Source organism: Eriocheir sinensis, chromosome 53 (assembly GCF_024679095.1).
Source record: "Eriocheir sinensis breed Jianghai 21 chromosome 53, ASM2467909v1, whole genome shotgun sequence".
Classification (NCBI taxonomy): domain Eukaryota; kingdom Metazoa; phylum Arthropoda; class Malacostraca; order Decapoda; family Varunidae; genus Eriocheir; species Eriocheir sinensis.
In genome coordinates this window covers 3,238,930-3,259,658 of record NC_066561.1, presented here as the reverse complement: position 1 = coordinate 3,259,658, position 20,729 = coordinate 3,238,930, and the positions used below count along the sequence as shown (strand labels likewise).

Here is a 20,729-nt window from a genome sequence, read left to right as displayed (position 1 = left end):
TAAGCAAAAGCTTTGTGCTGGCATCATGGTAGCAAAGTATCAAACCACTTGACCCTCAAACTTTGTGTTTAGGTGTGTGAAACTTAAAATAAGGAACGTTTGGGAGGTATTGCCAAACCTTGTATATGCAAATATTGATCACATGAAATTCAGTGCACCACTGCAGTACAGAATTTCAGTGTTCTTACAAAACTTCCTAGCCTAACCTCACATGCAACAATATCTCATGCTATTTTGAATACTTATGATTTACATTTTCTTTTATTTGTGTTTGCAAAGACAGGTGTCTTTTTTATGTACCTGAAATGAGATAAAGCATAATTATTTAGAGCCCATTGTTTGTTTTCATATGATCTGACTAGACAAGCTTGTTTTCATGTGCTTATATGGTATATCATCAGTGCAAATTGGCATATTTGGGATTTATATAAGGTGTGAGGGTTCTTTGCATACATTAACATTCAAATATATTCTAGAAGAAAATTTGAACACTCATCAGAAGTAGCCTACAATATCGGACATGTTTGTTCTCACCTAATCATAAGTTAGCAATGCACATGTGCTACATCTATCAAAATTCACATGCGTGGATGGGCAAATTAAATTAAATCAAGTATAGTATCACACATTTATCTTCCCCTCCCAGGCTCCTCCCCTCATCGTGAATTGTGGGGTACAGCTGCTGCTCTCTCTGTCCGTTATGGTGCGTTCACCTGTTGCCCTTGAGATGAACCAGGTTCAGTCCCTCTACGTCCAGGCCCCTTCAATATCCTCTGATCTCAAGGTTTGTTGAGATCACCCATTGCCCTGTTGATTGTTAGTGTGATAATGACTGTACATGGGTTTCTGTTCATAGGGGAAGGGTACTTTAGGGCTTACCCTACAGCATCTCTTGACATATACACAGGTGCGAGGGCTTATTCTGAGGGCATTAGTCAACTTCCTGCTACTGCCATGGCCGAGCTTCGTGGTGGATCACAAGCTGGACACACGCAAGCACCACCTCACCACCTTCATCAACTCCTTCACCTCAGACATTCGTAAACTGGACATACAGCGGCTGGCCGAGGACAAGAGCATGGAGGAATCTCGTGAGTGTCCCCCCTCTTCAAACTGTTCATTCACACAAAAAACTCTTTTGCCAATGCAAACAAGTAACTGGTGTAATAAGGAATATAAGCATGCTTATCTGATATTATCCTCCATTGTCTTGTATGTCTATCCTCTTTTTTCCTCCACCTTGTCCTCACTCATTGCTATTCTGTTACAATTTCCCAAAACATCAAGACTCGGTTATAAGAATGATAGGTTTGAGATACATGCCATTATTAGTAATCTTCCTTGCTTACCCATTTTCCATCTTGTCCAGAACACTCCTCCCTTTGATCTTGTAATATAAATATTGATTTGGTGGTATCTTCCCCCCTGCAGTGGCACCCAAGCTGTGCGACACCCTATCCATCATCCGTTATCAGGTGGGTGAGCTGAACAACACAGACAAGGCCAGCAGGGAGCTCTACTACCACTGTGTTCAAGATGTCATCCACCAAGCCATCCTCCTCTTCCCCATCTATGTTCAGCACACCAGTTAGTACTTCACTCCCTCAGGCTGTCCAGGCTGAAGGACATCAAAGATTCCTAAAAATACAGTTCGATCCTGAATTTCATAAGATCACATAGCACAAGTAACAAATGATGGAAACTACAAAATATTCAATCAATAATTTAGCATCATGAGGCCTTGGATTACTCAAATCTCAGATCAAAATTAACAAAATTCAGTTAGAAACCAAGTCATGCAAGTGAGAATCAAATAGCATGGCCTATAGGTTACGTGAATCAAATAGCTTGAATTCAAGGCTCAAACTCATATATCCATGGAATCCTGCACTGTTCAGAACCCTGCTATATTAGATTTATAAAAGTTATCATGAAATATATCTGCAGTAGCCTTTTCACATATAAATATATATGGAGCAGACTCCAGCACCAGCACTTGCCCTCCCTCCCTCAGGCGTATGTGAGGAGATCCTGGCGCTGATGGTGGTGGTGATGCAGGTGTTGCGGGTGCAGCTTGGGCCCGTGCGTGTGGAGGCCACCATCCAGACCTTCCTTGATGTGTTCACCACCCGCCACCACCTCCAGCTGGCCATCACGGCGGACAACCCAGCTGCTGTCAGAGTGGTCGACAAGTAAGGTTTTCATAATGATGGAAGAGTATGTCACAGTCACTTTATGTCTGCTGAATCTCATTTTGGGAACAGTAGAATGTTTTTTGTCAGTTTGTTTGACAATAAAGCTATGACTGAAGTGGAAAGCCTATCAAAGTAGTTTCCTCTCTACTTCATGTTTTATTGAAAGCGGAGAAATACTTTGTATTGGTAATCAACTAGTAAGGCTTTGATAAAAGTGGAAAAGTAGCTTCTTGTCTACAGTATGTCTTCCTAAGAATAAGAAAATGTTTTTCTTCTGGGTTCTTGACAAGAAAGACTTTAATAAAGGCAAACGAGTATTTGTAAATAGCTTATCGTCTGTATTTTCTTTTGAGAACAGGAAAATGTTTTATGTATATATATTGCTTGCACCTCATGTAGTAATTTAGCACTTCCTCACCTACCTACTCTATTCTCCCAGGTTCCTGAAGCTGCTTGAGCTGATAGTGAGTGAGCCAGGCCAGTCATTTAAACGGTTCATCCCCAACACCATCACCCTGTGCATGGACCACATCTACCCAGTTGTCTCTGACCACACATCACCGGAGGTCAAGGGTCCTCTTTTTGAGCTGCTGCGCTGCCTCCTTGAGCACAACTGGAAGTATTTCTTCAAGTGAGTATGAAAATGGACCGGCTGAAAATGTGTCTGCCGTTTACATGGGTGAATAGGGAATGTTTAAGGAATTACTTATTACTTGGTAATATACGAGGTATGTTCAATAAGTAATGAGAAAATTTCAGGAGAGATGTTATTTATTTTCATAAGATTACAAAATTTTGTCTCCTTCAAAATAATGGCCTCTCGCATCTACACATTTCTGCAGGCGTCTCTCCCAATCCTGGAAGACCTCCTCCCAGTCCTTCTGCAGTCCCTTCAGGTAATTTTACAATGCCTCTTTCAGCTACTGTATTGACTGGAATCTGATTCCCCTAAGGCTGTTTTTCATGCGTGGGAACAGGAAGAAATCACAAGTGGCTGTAGAGTGGGCGTTATACCTCTTTCATTCTCTTGTGGGCCATCCAGGTGGTCATCAGTGTTGACCAGTGCCATGGGGCATTGTCCTGGTGGAACCACCACTCTCCACTGCTGCAGCCTCCTATTGTCCTTAAAAACTGTGCTTCTGTGCTGACACCCTGCCTGGTCAAACTCTTTTGCTTCTGCCTGTCAACTTCTGCCTTTCCTTCCTGCTGGAAGTACGCCTTCGTACAGCCTGTGCCTAAGAAGGGTGACCGTTCCAATCCCTCAAACTACCGCCCTATAGCTTTACTTTCCTGTCTATCTAAAGCTTTTGAATCATCCTTAACCGGAAGATTCAAAAGCACCTTTCCACTTCTAACCTTCTATCTGATCGCCAGTATGGGTTCCGCAAGGGGCGTTCTACTGGCGATCTTGCTCTCTTAACTGATTTTTGGTCATCCTCTCTTAGCCGTTTTGGTGAAACTTTCTCAGTTGCACTAGACATATCGAAAGACTTCGATAGAGTCTGGCACAAGTCTGCTTTCTAAACTGCCCTCTTTCGGATTCTATCCCTCTCTCGGTTCCTTTATCTCCAGTTTCCTTTCCGGCCGTTGTATCTCTGCTGTGGTAGACGGTCACTGTTCTCATAAACCTATTAACAGTGGTGTTCCACAGGGCTCTGTCCTATCACCCACTCTCTTCCTGTTATTCATCAATGATCTTTCCATAACAAACTGTCCTATCCATTTATATGCTGATGACTTCACTCTGCATTATACAACTTCTTTCAACAGAAGACCCTCTCAACAGGAATTACATGACTCCAGGCTGGAGGCTGCAGAATGCTTAACCTCAGACCTTACTATCATTTCCGATTGGGGTTAAAGGAACCTTGTGTCCTTCGATGCCTCAAAAACCCAATTTCTCCACCTATCAACTCAACACAATCTTCCAAACACCTATCCCCTATTCTTTGACAACACTCAGCTGTCACCATCTTCAACACTAAACATCCTCGGTCTATCCTTAACTCAAAATCTTAACTGGAAACTTCACATCTCTTCTCTCACTAAATCAGCTTCCTCGAGGTTGGGTGTTCTGTATCGTCTCCGCCAGTTCTTCTCCCCCGCACAGTTGCTATCCATATACAGGGGCCTTGTCCACCCTCGTATGGAGTATGCATCTCACGTGTGGGGGGGCTCCACTCACACAGCTCTCTTGGACAGAGTGGAGTCTAAGGCTCTTCGTCTCATCAGCTCTCCTCCTCTTACTGATAGTCTTCTACCTCTTAATTTCCGCTGCCATGTTGCCTCTCTTTCTATCTTCTATCGATATTTTCATGCTGACTGCTCTTCTGAACTTGCTAACTGCATGCCTCCCCCCCTCCCGCGGCCCCGCTGCACACGACTTTCTACTCATGCTCATCCCTATACTGTCCAAACCCCTTATGCAAGAGTTAACCAGCATCTTCACTCTTTCATCCCTCACGCTGGTAAACTCTGGAACAATCTTCTTTCTTCTGTATTTCCTCCTGCCTACGACTTGAACTCTTTCAAGAGAAGGGTATCTGGACACCTCTCCTCCCGAAATTGACCTCTCTTTTGGTCACCTCTTTAGATACTTTTTGTGAGCAGCGAGTAGCGGGCTTTTTTTTTTTTTTTTATTATTATTGTTTACTTTTTTGTGCCCTTGAGCTGTCTCCTTTGTTGTTAAAAAAAAAAAAAAATGCTCCTTATTAACTTTTTGACCCTCAGGAGCCCATTCAGTGTGAATGAGCCCCAGGGAGTCAAAGAAAGGAATGACCATGGCCTTCTTTACGCCCTGCTCATCTTTGCCTTCTTGGGCCTGGGGGAGGACTTGTGCTTCCACTGGGCACTTCGACATTTGCTCTTATGGTCATAGGTGAACACCCAACTTTCGTTGCATCCTCACACTAACTCGACAGTTTGCATCACTGATCTTTGCACTTCCTTAATGTTTTCCTCCTTGCATGCTCTGTTCGGTGCTCCAGATCTTGGTTCATCCCCAACCTGTTCATTTCCTTCAGAAACTCGGTTAAACCACCTGTAGAAACTTGCTTTGCTCATCAATTCATCCCCATAGGCCTCTTCAAACATTCCAAAAGCTTCTCGTTTTGTTTTCTTGAGTTTGATACAAAATTTGATGGCGAAACGTTGCTCTAAATTTCCCTGCATCTCGCCAGGTGTCAAGATATTGGCCAACTGGATCAGAATGGTTTGACCATGTACACTACTGCACTCAAACTTAGGGAGATAGGAAGGTGCCAGTTAGTCATTTTATAGACTATATGAATGTGTACTTCACCAAGAAGTAGCATTCTGATTGAATGGTATTTAATGCCTCTCCTGAAATTTTCTCATTACTTATTGAACATACCTCGTATGTAGCTTAACCCCTTCACTCCGGCGACGCCAACGTCAGCGTCCGACGGCGTCACCGTTAGTCCTCTTCTAAACCTCTTAATCCTCTTCCATTTCCTCTTAATCCTCTCCTAAACCTCTTAAGAGGAATTTAGAGGAGGATTGAGAGGTTTAGAAGAGGATTAATCCTCTTCCATTTGCTCTTGACCCTTTCCATACTGTGACGCCGACGTCTGCGTCAGGGATGAAAAGGGTTAAGTTTTTTTTTTTTTTTTTGCATTCCCAGGCTGTCTGCCCATATCCAATTGGAGCAGGCAACCTTTTTTTTTTCCAAAAAAGAGGCAGCTCAGTAGTTAAAAAAAGGGGGAGAACAAAAATGTCTACAGTGGTGCTGCTCCTACAAACAGTGCTCAGTTGAAGACTGAAATAGAGAGCCCACAGTCATTTGAAGAAGGATCTTGCTACTCCCCTCTTGAAAGAGTTCAAGTCATAGGCAGGAGGAAACAGACACAAAGGAAGGCAGTTCCATAGTTTATCAGCGAATGGGATGAAAGAACTCTTGCATAAGGGATTTGGATAGTATTGGGATGAACAAGAGTAGAAAGTTGTGTACAGCAATGGGAAGGGTGGAGACATGCAATTACAAGGCTCAGAAGAGCAGTCAGCATGAAAGTATCAATAGAAAGAGAGGCAACATTACAGCAGAGTTCAAGAGGTAGAAAACTGTCTTCTTTTTGGTATGAGGAGTAGAGAAAGTACATGGAATAGGTGCTTCCATTCCAGAGACACTGACCTCTGTAATGCACTGGCACACCCAGAAGAGTCTCTGACCTGTAAGCAGTAATCATTCCACAGGAAATTGAACTAAAGCAAAATGCCTCAAGCACTGCCTCTTTGGCACGTCCAGAGCCTGTACAACATGCATAAATAAGGTTGTGGTTGGTGGAGCCCAATGGATAGAATAGTTTAACGGAATAAGTTGAAGAATTAGAAGTTGGGAAGAGGTCTAGTGTGTTGGACATTTCTTCAAGATGGTTGAGTATACATGTAGGGTGCTGAACCAATTGCTCTAGATTATAAGGAGAGCAAAGTTGTAGACTTGTTTATTTGGCTGGTCAGTGAAAGACGATGAAAGCCAAAGCTGGTGGTGAACATTGAAATCTCCTAAGATGAAGAAGGGAGAGGGAGTCAAGATATGCTCCACTTTGGAATTCAAATAGTAAAAGAATTTTACTCAGCAGTAGAGTTAAGTGAAAAATGGGAGTGTAAAAGATAGTACAAATATTGACAAAGTTATTGGAACATTTAAAGAAATAATGGTAACTACAACAAAAAAAGTGTTAGGGATGAAAGTGGTGAGAGATGGAAAAAGAAAAGGAAATTCATGGTGGACAGAAGAGATAAGGAGGATAGTAAAAGAGAAAAGGGAACTTTTTAAGAAAACTCAAGAAAGAAATGTGGCTGAGCAAGTAAAAAGGGAAAGGAAAAAGAAATATAGAGAATGCAAAATGAAATTAAAACAAACAATAAAAGAAAGTAAGAAGAGAGTTGATGAAGACTTTTGAAAAAGACTAAGTGAAAAATATAAAGGGAACAGGAAATCATATTGGAAAGAAGTAAAAAACAAAAGAAATGCAGAAAATATCTCCTCAAGTAAAATAAATGAAGTTATGGATGAGAACGGAAAGATGTTGAAAGACGGGGAAGCTGTGAAAGAGATGGAGAGAATATTTCAAAAACTTAATGAATTTTGAGGATGGACATCCAGCAGCAGTTTTGAGTAGAGGTAGAGGAGGAGTATATGAAGAAAGAAGTATAACATATGAAGAAGTAAATCAGGCAATAGAAATATTAAAAAATGGAAAGGCAGCAGGAATTGATGGAATCACAGCAGAAATGTTAAAGTGTGGAGGAGATGTAGTTGTTAAATGGATGGTCAAGATATGTAAAGTAGCATGGGGGGGGGCAGCAGACTGGACGAAAGACATCATGGTCCCAGTTTACAAGGGGAAGTGCAGGAGAGGGGAATGTGGGAGCTATAGAGGTATAAGTCTCCTGAGTATACCCGGAAAGGTATATGGAAAAGTCATAATAGAGAGGGTGCAGAGACTTACAGAAGAGAAAATCAGTGAAGAACAAGGAGGCTTCAAGAAGGGAAGGGGATGTGTGGATCAGATAGTTTCCTTCAGGATGGTAGTAGAAAAAATAATAGCAAAAGGAAAGAAACTATACGCTGCCTTCATGGATTTGGAAAAAGCTTATGACAGAGTCGATTGGATTGCATTGTGGGATGTTTTAAAGATTTATGGTGTGGGAGGAAAACTGCTTAGTGCAATAAAGTCTTTCTATGAGGATGCATCTGCATGTGTCAAAATTACTGGAGAAACAAGTGAACATTTTGAGATAAAAGTGGGCTTAAGACAATGGTGTGTCATGTCACCATGGTTGTTCAATATTTATATGGATGGTGTTATTAGAGAAATGAAGGGCAAAGTTGGGGAAGTTGGAGTAAGAATGTTCGATGAGGGAAGGAAGTGGGTACTGAATTCAATACTGTTTGCTGATGACACAGTGCTCATTGCAGAAAATGAAAGTGACCTACAAAATTTGGTCAGTGTTTTTGATAGTGTCTGTAAAAGGAGAAAGCTGAAAGTAAATGTCAACAAACGTAAAGTGATGGTTTGTGAGTGAAGTAGAAGTGAGGTTGTAGATTTTGTATGCCCATATAGAGTGGGAATTGAATGTGAAAAAGAATGCAAAATAATTTTGAATGGTGAAGAAATGGAGGAGGTCAATGAGTTTAAGTACCTTGGATCAGTTATGTGTAAGCATGGTGGTACAGAGGGAGAGATAAGAGAAAGGGCATTGCAAGGAAGAAGGGTGGTAGGGTCTTTGGGACGAATCATGAATGGCAGAAGTGTGAGCATGGAGGTAAAGAGGGATTTGAGAAATACAATAATAGTACCAACCCTCACATATGCAAGTGAAATGTGGGCCTGGAATGGAAGTCAGAGGTCTAGAGTGCAGGCAGTGGAAATGAGTTATTTGAGGAGTGCTTGTGGTGTGAGTAGAATGGACGGAATAAGTAGTTAAAGTGTGTACGAGCGTTTTGGAATGTGTCACAGGGGTGAAGGGAAGAAGTGTGGAGTGGTGGAAGAAGTGAAGCGACAGACTTTAAAGTGGTTTGGCCACATGGAGCGAATGGAGGAGAGTAAGATGACCAGAAGGGTGTATGTGAGTGAGATAGAGGGAGGGAATGCTAGAGGATGACCTCCAGTGAAATGGAGGGATAGGGTGCAAGAGTACATTAGGGAGAGGAGGGAAAGATCTTTGAGAAACTTTGAGCAGGCAAGGAGGGAGTGTCTGGATAGAGAAAGTTGGAAGCTCTTCTGCCGTGGCCATCCCCTGGTGGGAGCTCCTAGGAGCAGGCATCGATGAAATGATGATGATGAGTAGAGTTAGGTGAGAAATAAACAGCACAGATGTATTTAGTAATAGTGATGATTAATTCTTAATCAGATGGTGAAAAGTCCTAAAGAATCAAGGTTGTTGGGATGATAGCAAATGATATTGTTGCAAACATAGACGCAGCATCCGGCTTTGAGATTAAATTTAGGACAGAGCATGTAGGAGTGAACAGAGTAGAGATTAATGTCATAGCCTCAGAAACTGTTTCTGTTAGAAAGAGAAGTTGAGGCTTAGAAAAGGAGTGATGGTGTTCCACAAAATGGAAGTTCTCTAGAGTAAAAACTGCAAATGTTGCAAAAGTTGATGGAGAAAATTTGGAGGGCTATCAACATTTCTAGGTGGGACTAACTGATAATATAACTGAAAGTTCATTTTTACTTCCTCAGACCATCAGTGCACATCTCCTTTGGTGCAGGCAACTGGGATTCCATAGAAAATGAGGCTCAGTTTATCCAGATCATGCAGGCCTTTGGTCAGTCCTTCATGCAGCCAGACATCACCATCTTCAAGCACAACTTAGAAGCCATGGAATCACTCAATTCAAAATACAAACTCTATCACAAGGTAAGCCACCTTATTGCTCTGAATGCATATTTTCTCTACTTAGGTAATATTTTAAAATGCTTTATATTACCCTGTATGTATGTATGAAATATTGGAATGATTAAATATGTGATGATTTATGGTTACTTAGAGATTCTATGGAAGACATCTATCTATCTATATCTCCAATACCCTCTCCTCTCACTGGAACTTCCCTCAAAGGAATGACTTTGGCAAAAGTGTCTCTTACTTTTCCTGTTCCAACAACTCCCTCTTAGCACATTCAATCCCTTGCCTACCAACTCTCCTGTACTCGTCCACTCAGTTAATCTATTTTTTTGGTGGTGTCCCCATGACACCCTCACCCTCAATCTTATCCCCAGGTACTCCTGGCACAATTCATCCTCATTCTCATTACATGCCCAGACCATCTCAGAGCACCCGTGTAACCATACAACAATCCACTTCCTTTGCTTTTACACTTGCACCAAACTTTTTTATACGTACAGTAAAGTCATCCCTTAAACATCTGTTTTATACATGAAAATTGCAGTCATTAACAAAAGCATTTGATTTAACTCTAGAATGTTTCATTCTTCATATATATATATATATATATATATATATATATATGTATATATATATATATATATATATATATATATATATATATATATATATATATATATATATATATATATATATATATATATATATATATATATATATATATATATATATATATATATATATATATATATATAGGCCACTTTTTAGGACCACTACCCGTGCCTGTGATGCAAAACTAGTCCCTCTTCCAAGTTTATACCCGTGCTGAGCAAGTTGCTCGGTGGTCCTATTACTTATACAGTCAAACCTTGGTTTTCGTATGCCCTAGTTTTCGTACGATTTGGTTCTCAACGACTTTTTTCGTCAAAATTTTGTCCTGGGTGACTCGGCCACTCATTTCCTGGAATCGAGCGCCCACCCAAAGCATCCCATGCGTTCGTGACTCACAGCCGTATGCTCGTCTCCCAACATCATCCTTGAAGAAAAACTTAGCATTTCCAAGGTACCTCCAGTCCTCCCTTGAACCTTTCCCTTGGGACATAATTAGGAATTATATCGTCATTTATGCACGATGAAGTGCTAGTATATTCTCATTCGTGTAAAATACGTGAAGTTCAGTCCACCTTAACCCGAATACGAGAAAAAAAATTACAGATACAAACACGTTTATAAAACTGTTGTTCAAGTGATAGGGAAGTAACCCCAGATAACGCCTTGATACCTGAAGTCCTTATCGAGGGGGATTCCCCTTCCAAACAATAACCTCTCCTCCTCCCTCTCCCCTCCTCGCCGTCTTCCATACATCAACAAGAGTCTTCAATAAAGGTAAAAGTGATGTTAAATGTTCATTTATGCATTTCATGAGTCATTTATATTTATTTCCCATTGTTTTCTGTATGTAAAAGTTATAATTATTCTCTATAAAATGTATTTTTTGTAAAAAAAAATTGATGTCTGGAATGGATCAATTGGATTTACATTATTTCTTATGGGAAATATTGCTTCAGTTTCTGTACATTCGGTTTTCGTCAGACTTTTTCGAACGGATTAACCCGTGGGCTTCGGCTGTGGGAAAGCTGAGAAGTGGCTGAGAAGCGTCAACATTACACTGTATATTTTGAGACTAAGGAAAGAGCATGGAATGTACATCAGAGTACTCCTCTCATAACCATAAAGCCGTTAAAAATATTTACTTTTACTCAAACTCCATTCTTTTTGGGTGGTGTTTGTTACAAAATAAACAGTCTCGTGACGCGTGGCATCTAGCCGAGAGTCGCTTGTTGTCTACTTTAGAGAATTTGACAAGTGATTACTGTATGGATAGCTAATTCAGTCTGCCATGACCTTACAGCACCACCTATGACAAATAAGCCCACCTCAAGATCACTCACCCACCACAATGACCCAGGGCATCATGGTGGGTTGCTACTACCGCCTTCAATTAGCTCGAATTCGGGGTTTTGAGCAGAGCCCCAAACGGGGTCCACCGAAGCTGCCGGGTTAATCACGAAAACCGAGGTTCCACTGTATTCAATTATTCCCTCCATCGTCTCTTCCCCCAAGCAGATCTTACACTGTTGTGCTCACCGTCTCAACTCTATTGCTTTGAAAAATTGATAATCTGGTCTCTTGCCCTCTCATATACATAACCTTACCAATACCAACACTTACTTTCAACTTTCTTATATAAATCCTGTCAAAGTCATCCACAATTCTTTATAACATCCTTCCTTTTTTTTCACATTTGTTTCCTTTTTTATGCATCCACCATGCATTCCCTTTTTTTCTCTTCCACACATCCTACATCTAATTATTTCATCAGTTACCTTATCCACTAAACTGATAAAAATCTCAAACACCCGACTCACTCCAGCACTGTTCTATTCCTACTCTTGCTCCACCCATTTTCTTTCTTCACATTCCCTTTGAAGTTCCATTTCTCTCTCATCCTTACTTTTGCCACTCAGGGTAACATGTCATTCTAATAGAGTTCTTTGTTTATTGACCATGGTGTGTTTATTGTGCAGGGTGTGTTCCGCAACTCCCTGTTGGTGCACTTCATCACAGTGTTCCTGCAAGTGTTGGTGCACCGCTCCCAAGACCTGCTGCAGGAGGAGGTAAGAGTAACCAGCCACCATTGGAATTTACTCTTTGGATTACTGATTTTACTTCAACCTTTTTATTACACAAACATGAACAAAACCAATCATGAACTAAGACCACCACCAAATCAATAACACCGGATGCTGCCGAAACATACATAACTGTACACTGTTAACAAGCAACAACAAACCTTTCCAGTAACAGACTATAGTTGGATCACCCAAGTCTGAGGTGTGCATTATTGTGCGCTGGCAACCTGCTGTTACGCAGCGTGTCCAATTTCGTGGACAGTGCATGATAGCCTGCTCATAGAAAACTGTCATCATTATCAATAATATGCAGGCAACAATAACAAATGCAGTCACCTCTTGATTAACACGAGTTTAAACAACACGTTTTTTTATTTAACACGAGTTTATATTAAAGGAGATACGATTAACTAACGCGATATTTTTTATTTAACGTGCGTTTAATCGATTACGTCACGTGCACCCACGCTACTTCTGGCAGGAACCACACTGAGACACTCTGTTTCTCCTCAGTCTGGAGCTAGCCCACACTGTGAGTGGTTGGTGTGGTGCGGGGGGCGGTGCAACGTTTGGTGTCAGTTGAGTGGGATGAGTGAACAGTGAACAGTGAGGTGTGCCGAGTCATCATGGCGTCCCAAGATGGCCGCTGTGAGAGAGAGGAGGAGGGCAAGGCCAAGCCTGGCGCGAGTGATGTGATTCTGGGCCAGATGGACTTGATCGCTGCCATGCTGGCCGGGATGAGGCAGGAAATGGCAGTGGGTGAGGAGGGAGAGCGGGATGAGGATTCGGCAGACAACTAGTCACAACGACGACCAGTCAGAGGAAGAGGAAGGAGGCAAGTGAGGCGGAGAGTGGTGGGTGAAGGGAGCGCGGGGTGAGGAGGGACGGTGGCCAATTGCAAGTGTCGAGTGTTGAAAATGAAGTACAAATGTAAAGAAAATGAGAATGTGTGTTTTTGTTTTTTCCGTGACCTACTAATGTATTAATAATGTTTTTTTTTTAGGTTAGAGTAACAAAATCCTGAAAATAGGCAGACTTTCCCAGTGTCCAGGAACGTAACCCACCCTATTACTATTGTTTCTTATGGGGAAATTATGTTTAAATAACGTGATTTTAAATAACACGACATCTCCAGGAACGTAACCCCCGTGTTAATCAAGAGGTGACTGTACAGTAAACCCCCAATATAACGGATTAATTGGGGGAAACTTACTCCGTTAATGCCGAAAGTCCGTTGTAAGCGGCAGAATTTTAAAAATATGTAAAATAATACCAACGAACCTAGGAAACGTAGGTACCGTATTTTTCATAGTATAACGCACTCCAGCGTATACCGTGCACCCTAAACTTTAAGACAACAATTTTGGAAAAAAATATTCAGTGCTTAAAATGCTCAGAAATATGTATAGTTAAGCAAGACTGATGATGTACAGTTTCCTGAAATTTCTGTTAACCCCTACAGGGCGGGGTGTACCATAAAATTGGTTCTCCCTGTACGTCAATGTTCTGACATCCTCCCGAAAACTGGCCACTTTCCCTTATCAATTCCATGGCTTTACCTAAAAAATCATTTAAAAAATTTATGAGCATTCGCTTAATCCATCCTTCCTCTTCAGTGTGCCTCAAACCTGAAGTCTCTACGTCATGTAGTGTGTCCGTGGTGATGTGATGATGCGTAGTAACTTTTAAATCGGAGCAAGCCTGTGTTCGCAGTGCTGTGTAGGCTGTGGTTGGAAGCCGCCCTCCTCCTCCACCCACTTGACCCCATTACAAACCCCCTTCATTACCCTCATATTCTTAACTTGATACCTCTGGAGGGTGGTGGGATGCATCCTCAAGGTTCTGAGTATCACTTCCACCATCAGCGTAATGAGATTGATCTACAGGATGGCCACCAAACTGAGATTGCACAATAATGAAGGGGTTGGGGAGGCGGTGGCTGAGTGGATAGTGTGACGGCGCCGCGTGCACGACGATGCGGGTTCGTGCCTTGCCCAGTGCCACAAGCTGGGATTTTTCAGTCACTGCCAAGTGGCCTAAGACTACCCACATGCTGTCCAGAAGACCACTTATCAGCCTGGACTCTAGATTCTAGGATCAAAGATGAGCTCCGTGGGGCAGCATGAGCCAATGCAAGATGGCACTACTATAAACACTTGCCTGCGCCACAACGGGCTGGGGCCGACCATCAGGCCCTATCAAGAGAGCCTACCGGTACCATAGGCAAAAACATAAAAAAAAAAATAAAAAAAAATAATAAAAAAAAAAAAAAAAACGGGGATCAGCCTTCCTGATAAGACGAGGGGTTGGAGTTCAGTGTTGTTGATGTCACTGTCCTCATCACTAACACCACTTTTGAAGTTTGAAAAAGTCAGTTTGAGCTCTCTCACAATTGCGCTCACACTGAGAGCTCTTTTGGGAGCAAGAGGAGGCTTATAAGGAATTGAGGTCGCTGGCTGTGGACACTCGGGCGCAGAATCAAATGCGGAAGATGCGAAAAACTCTCCTGCCATTGTTACAGTCACAGAGACACTGAGAATGGCACGAAGAAGCTGTGTGGCAACCTTGGAGGCACACTGACCCATAAAAACTTCAAAATTATGGCCGTAAAAGGCAGACTGAAAAAAAAAAAAAAACCCTCAAAATTTGTACCTTCGGCGTATACTGCACCGGAATAACTTTCTGGCATTTTTTAATGAGAAAGGTGCGCATTATATGCCCCAAAATACGGTATATAGTTTTTTTATTGTGTATGTTGTCTGCATGTTGTCTGTATAGCCACACAGCACACTTGGCGATGGACTGCGAGGCACTGAGGCTGCCAGGTTGGCAGTGGGACCTTGCGGGGGTGCCATATTGTTATGGGTATGGATATAATACAGGTAACTCTCGATTTATGCGAGTATTGTGTCCTTGAAGAGGTTGCATAAATCAAAAACAATGTAAATCAAACGAGAGGTAGGTTTGTACCTTTTATTGCCTACTGTATCACTCTGACTCCTCTCCCTCTCGTGGTTCCTCCTCTGGCTGCCCTTCCCCTCGTGGTAGCACAGCAGCGAGGGTGTTGTTGTTGTTGAGTAGCGTAGCAACGTGGGTACTGTATTGTTGTTCAAGTGGCGCGTGGGAAGAACTGAGCTCAGCCGTGTGGCCGCGGCACCGTGTGAGTCCAGTTGTGTGAGACATCTGGTGGCCACTCCATAAAATATCGCGTATAAGTGAATAATAACGTGTAAGTTGAACATTTATTTGGATTTTGGACCCCGCGTTATTTAAAAAACGCGTAAACCAAACTCGCGTAAATTAAGAATTACCTGTATTACAAATGCACCCATCTTGCACTGGCAGGTGAAAAAAAAAAAAAATTCCCAGTGTATTATGAAATAATCTGATAACTTTGTCACAAATCATTAAATGATTGACTTTTCAATGCCTGTTGTTTACCCGCTGCCACAGCCACAAAATAGCTCGCAGAGAGGTTCAACTTGCTTACTGTTTCTATATTTCACTCAGTGCTCACAAAGATTAGAAGTGGACAAACCAAAACAAAATCAGGCAGATTATGTTTTTCCTGCTGTGTATTCCTCCAGTGCACATGCGTGGTGGACAGCAGAGCAACTTATTTCGGTGAGGAGGTATTTCTCGCAACACTGGCTGATGTAGTGGACCGCCGCCCTGTCCCGTCATGCGCTGCATATTTCCACCACCCCCCATTGACCTCAGAAATGTAAGAGGAGTGCAGAATTTTATATGCTCAGCTTGCGTAAGGAGACAGCAAGGACAAAAAACTGAGAGGGATGAACAAGAGGTGAATGGAAGAAAGCTGGATGAGGTAGAACATTTCTGTTATTTAGGAGATGTTCTGGACTGTGAGGCAGGAGTGGAAAGGACGGTGAGAGAGAGAATGGGAGAATGGGAGCAGCGTCAGTCAAAAGCTCAGATGTTGACGATTCCGTTTTGACACGAATCATGTCATGGTGTGCAGAAGGGTTAATATAATTGGCATAGGTCAGAATATTATTTGCTTATTTATTTTTCAGTATATAGCACTTGAAATGGGGTGCATTTTCAATGCAGGTAAATAACAGTTAAAAGTAGCACATGCATACTCTCAGTCAGGTAAGAATTATTTCACAAATCCATGCACTAGGAATTCAAGCACAAAGTATCCATGTGTGCAATCCTTTCTGCACTTCACTTCTATTCAGTGGGAGATCAGAGGTGTGGTTTGTGTTCCCACAGATCACCATCACTGTGTACAACATGGCGGCAGTGGACTTCAGCACCTTCTTTGGAGCCTTTGTGCCACACTTCCTGCAGAACATGGATGGCCTTGACACTGACCAGAGGACAACTCTCAAGGCTAACTTTAAAACTGATACTGTGAGTCACCTGTTTATTTTCTTTATTGCAACCCTAATTCTAAGGGTTTACAGCAGTTTTCTTTTTTTCCTTTTTTTTTTTTCCATATGGGGGAATGAGAAAAGACAATTTACAGAAAATAGAAGCGAAGGTCTGCAAAATGCTGCTCCTGTCAAGAGAAGAGAATTGGGTTACTTAATTTGAATATTGGTTTGTTGTAATTTAGATGTCATTTTCATTTATACTTATATAAGTTATGAGTTAGTGCAACATAAGCCAGCTGTCCTTATCTTTTGGTTCTCTTGGTTAGTGGTCAGGGAAAGGCTAAGTTGGCTTAATGAAAATAACCTGTTGGTTGTCTGTCTCCAGGACCTCCCCACCTTCACCCAGAATGTCCAGCGGTTCATCAACGACCTCCGTTACTACCGCACATGCAATGCCAGCCTTCCTCCGGGCACCGTTAAGTTATAGTGTCTCTCCTGATGCCGTGGCCAATATTCCATTATAACGAAGAGCCTCCACAGGGGCATTTATCAATTCTTGGGGCACTTCAGTGTTTGTATGCATGTATGTGTATGTATATGTATCTAAGAAGTGAAAGTTCATTAGTAAGCAACAGTTACTATTAGAAGCAGTATGAATGTTTGCAGATGAAGATATTTTCCTTTAGAGTATTGACTGTCCTAAGGGGTTATGCTGGAAACAGTATTTATGTGTGGGATATTTGGGACTCCAGGTGCAAGCTGTGATGTTTGTTCATTCCCACATTTTTTGGCTTAAAATCTGACAGAAAATGATACATCCAAGCCTGGCATGAAGAAACTATTTCCCATGAAACCTTTCATCCCCGAATCCAGTGATACAAATACTTTGCCTCCTGCTGAAGAATGTTGAAGTTTTTGTTGAGTTACCAGCTTCTAGTTCCTTTGTTGTCTCATCATACTTCTTCATTAACCTTTAACTGCCCTGTTGAGCCCCAAGAATAGGTTGGCTGGAAAACCACTGTTCCCTCACAGTAGGTACAGTGACTGTGATCGACGACCATTGTGATATGTACTTGCTTAAGCTTAGTGGACCAATGTACAGTCATGGTGTGTGTATGTATATCTGGTGTGTGTCTCTGGAGTCCAGAGTTTAGTGTCTGCCAAAACCATTGAATACGGGTCAAAAGCAACCATTCACTCCATGCACTAAACTGTGAAAGAAGTGTTGAGTTCAAGGTGTCCAAGTTCTGTGTTTTGTTCTAAAAGATACATTCTACCCACCACTATCATTCCATTTAGACTTTACTTTCACTGATGTTGGTTTTGATAGTATACTGGCAGATTTATGAACTCACTCTAAGTGCCATGATAATGTTGATTAGAAACAGGCTGGGATGCTTGTTGCTGCAGAGCAGTGATTGCTTAGGACTAATGGAGACTTGAGGTGTGGGACACAAAATAGGACTGAGTGAAGAGTAGGATTAATAAGGATACATGTATGCATTAGGATTATTGTCCTTATGCTGTCTCAGTGTGTGTGTGCATGTGTGTGTGTGTGTGTGTGTGTGTGTATGATAGTAATGCTGCATGTGTGTGCATATGAGTGTGTGCGTGTGTGTGTGCACACATATGCACACATACATGCACACATTTCCATTGGGCATTCCTTATGATCCCAACTCAGTCTTATTCCTCTCTTTGTAATTTGATTTAATGCATTTGCAATGTACATTCCAGAGTATGATATGTAGACATTCCTCTGCCACCCTCCTCTCCCTCCATTACACCCACGTGCCAATGCCCGTACCTACACATACAATACAGTCTTCAAAACAGCATTATAAGTATGCCATGGTGCCAGGAGGGGGGAGAGGCCTGCAATTTGTGGCTCATTGTTATGAACCATTAATGGAACGTATCTTTCAAGAATGTGTATGTGTTGGTCTAATTTCCAGTGTCCACACACTATTCTTAGGTATTTCTTTAGACTGTGTCTGTGATGATAGTCAGACAACTGTCACCATTCCTGTATGGCCAACAAGATGTGTGGTTTAGCTTTCTGGCTCATATTTAGTATGGTAGGATGTTCCTTGCTTTGTTATTCTTACTGAAAATGTGTTATGAATTTGTAAAATGAGCTCTATGACAAATGTTCTTGGTCAAGCAAGTATGCTCCTAAGTTATTTTTTCTACAAATTTATTTTCTTATCTGGATATCGTATCCATACCTTTTTATACCTGTTCAATTATTTTGTTACATTACTGTATAAGATAATCCACACGTGAAGCATTATATCTAAAGGTATTTTATCATGGAAATTATATATGGACTGACCCATCAGCCAGAGCTCCAAGCTATGTAGGAGAAACAGGTCAACAACACACCCGATTCCTGATTTTCCACTGAGAAAATGAAAATAACTATATCATTGCAGGCTAAAATGGAGGAAGGCTTATCTAAAAACTTGGTACATTTTTTTCAAATTATATTAGAAAATTTAATGATAGTCTTCAGCAAGTCAAAAATTCCCATAACAGATGTCACAGCTGAGTCTAGCCCAGTTTGCCAGTATACTTGGTAAATACAAATATACACTTGCCAGTGTATTTGTGTACTGGAGTGGACTGGCTGCATGCATGTTTTTCTTAATGCTCTTTGTTATTGTGGTCATGCTGAGGCAAACATTGCTCATCCAGCATCAATCTTACCATACTTTATACATAATGAAAAGTTTTGGGCCTTTGCAGTCTACAGCCAGGCATAGCAAAACAATATGGTCAGCCACTGTTCACACTATTTGGTAGAAGTCCTGAAATTTTCATTTGGAGCTCAGTAAATAATTGTGTTGAAGTGATTGCTGGTTACAAAAGTTACCTAATATTATACCAGCAGTGAATAAATGTTGATGCAAATTGCACTGTCCTCACACTTATGTCCAGTGCGACAAAAACAATACTGTTGCTCTGGACACTATCTGGCAGAGATCTCATTAATTACAATTGTCATTCAAAAAAATTATGGTATTGTAAAAATATAACAACATAGAATCTTGTTAAAAAAATCCTGAATCCTGGAAAAGAGGACCTCCTGTATTTGCTTTTGTAAAGGTGTGTTTTTATCAAGTGGTTCAGGAAATTGAATTACTACAGTTGATTGTTTCTCCACAGTCAACACCAGAGTATTTGTGAGGACTGTTCACATCAGTAATGAGCCTTGGGTCAGGTAGTGAGTGTTCATTGTACCTATATACCACCACTACACTGATGATATTTGAAAGTCAAATATGTATGAATACCATAAAAGTCAAATATGTATGAATACCATACATTCCCAGTATGTAGTATGAAAGATGAAGGTTGGTAATAGCATTGTTCAGAAACCATGGCAGGTATATGGTTTCTGTGCATGCTAATATTAGTGAAAGAGGATCTCTGTTGGTTGGAGGTTATAAGTGATGTATGTAATTGTACCTTGCAGACCTTTAGCTACAATTTACAACAGAGTACTTTGTAAAACTGATCAGTAAGTTTGATTTTTTTTTCAATTATTTAGCTTGCTGCAAATTCCCTTCAATTTTGTAGGGCCACAATTTTCAATGGCAATATTCTATGAAATGCAGAAAATTCTGTTGCTGCCAAATGTTTCTGGTTCAGCTGCAACTCATTTTCCACATATCAGCAGGTATTACAGCTTAGGTATCCTCTTCACATGCATTACTCTCAGTTAAGTTTAAGCATTTTGTTCAATGCATTCAAAGCAGTCACTTTGCCAGTCAATATTATGTAGCTTTTACTGTAAATTTTGTACAGATGTCTGTAAAGATTGTCACTTTTATTTATTTGTTTTTGTCATCCATTTTGGAAGACAGTTGTGTTGATCACTACCATTGTGCCTAACTTGTTATTAATTGGGATGCACGTCAGGAGCTGCGCCACCTCCTGATGTTTCTTTCTGGTGCTTCTCCAAGTAAGCTTTTCTGTTAGCAGTTCCCCAAATCCCTCTTGTTTAATGCCACTATAGTCTGCTCTCACACAGCATGTCCAACTATGATAGCCTACACATAGGACATAGTTGTCAGTATCAGTAATATGTAGGTAGCAATGACAAATACCATCAAAGT

At 41.3% G+C, this 20,729-nt stretch overlaps 1 protein-coding gene across 5 annotated transcripts in view; it reads left to right on the top strand.

The window, feature by feature from the left end:
• Positions 1-20,443, top strand: part of LOC126983192 (exportin-6-like) — a 38,324-nt gene extending 17,881 nt beyond the window's left edge. For 4 of the 5 annotated variants that reach the window (XM_050835763.1, XM_050835764.1, XM_050835766.1 and 1 more), the window contains 10 exons: positions 647-784; positions 908-1,091; positions 1,432-1,587; positions 2,015-2,192; positions 2,635-2,826; positions 3,038-3,091; positions 9,407-9,584; positions 12,161-12,250; positions 16,505-16,645; positions 16,994-20,443. In XM_050835763.1, coding sequence (XP_050691720.1) covers positions 647-784; positions 908-1,091; positions 1,432-1,587; positions 2,015-2,192; positions 2,635-2,826; positions 3,038-3,091; positions 9,407-9,584; positions 12,161-12,250; positions 16,505-16,645; positions 16,994-17,095 — 1,413 coding nt within the window. In that variant the 3' untranslated portion in view covers positions 17,096-20,443. The remainder of the gene's footprint in view (positions 1-646; positions 785-907; positions 1,092-1,431; positions 1,588-2,014; positions 2,193-2,634; positions 2,827-3,037; positions 3,092-9,406; positions 9,585-12,160; positions 12,251-16,504; positions 16,646-16,993) is intronic. The other variant, XM_050835768.1, reaches the window with a different exon arrangement.
• The last annotated feature ends 286 nt before the right edge of the window (positions 20,444-20,729 follow it).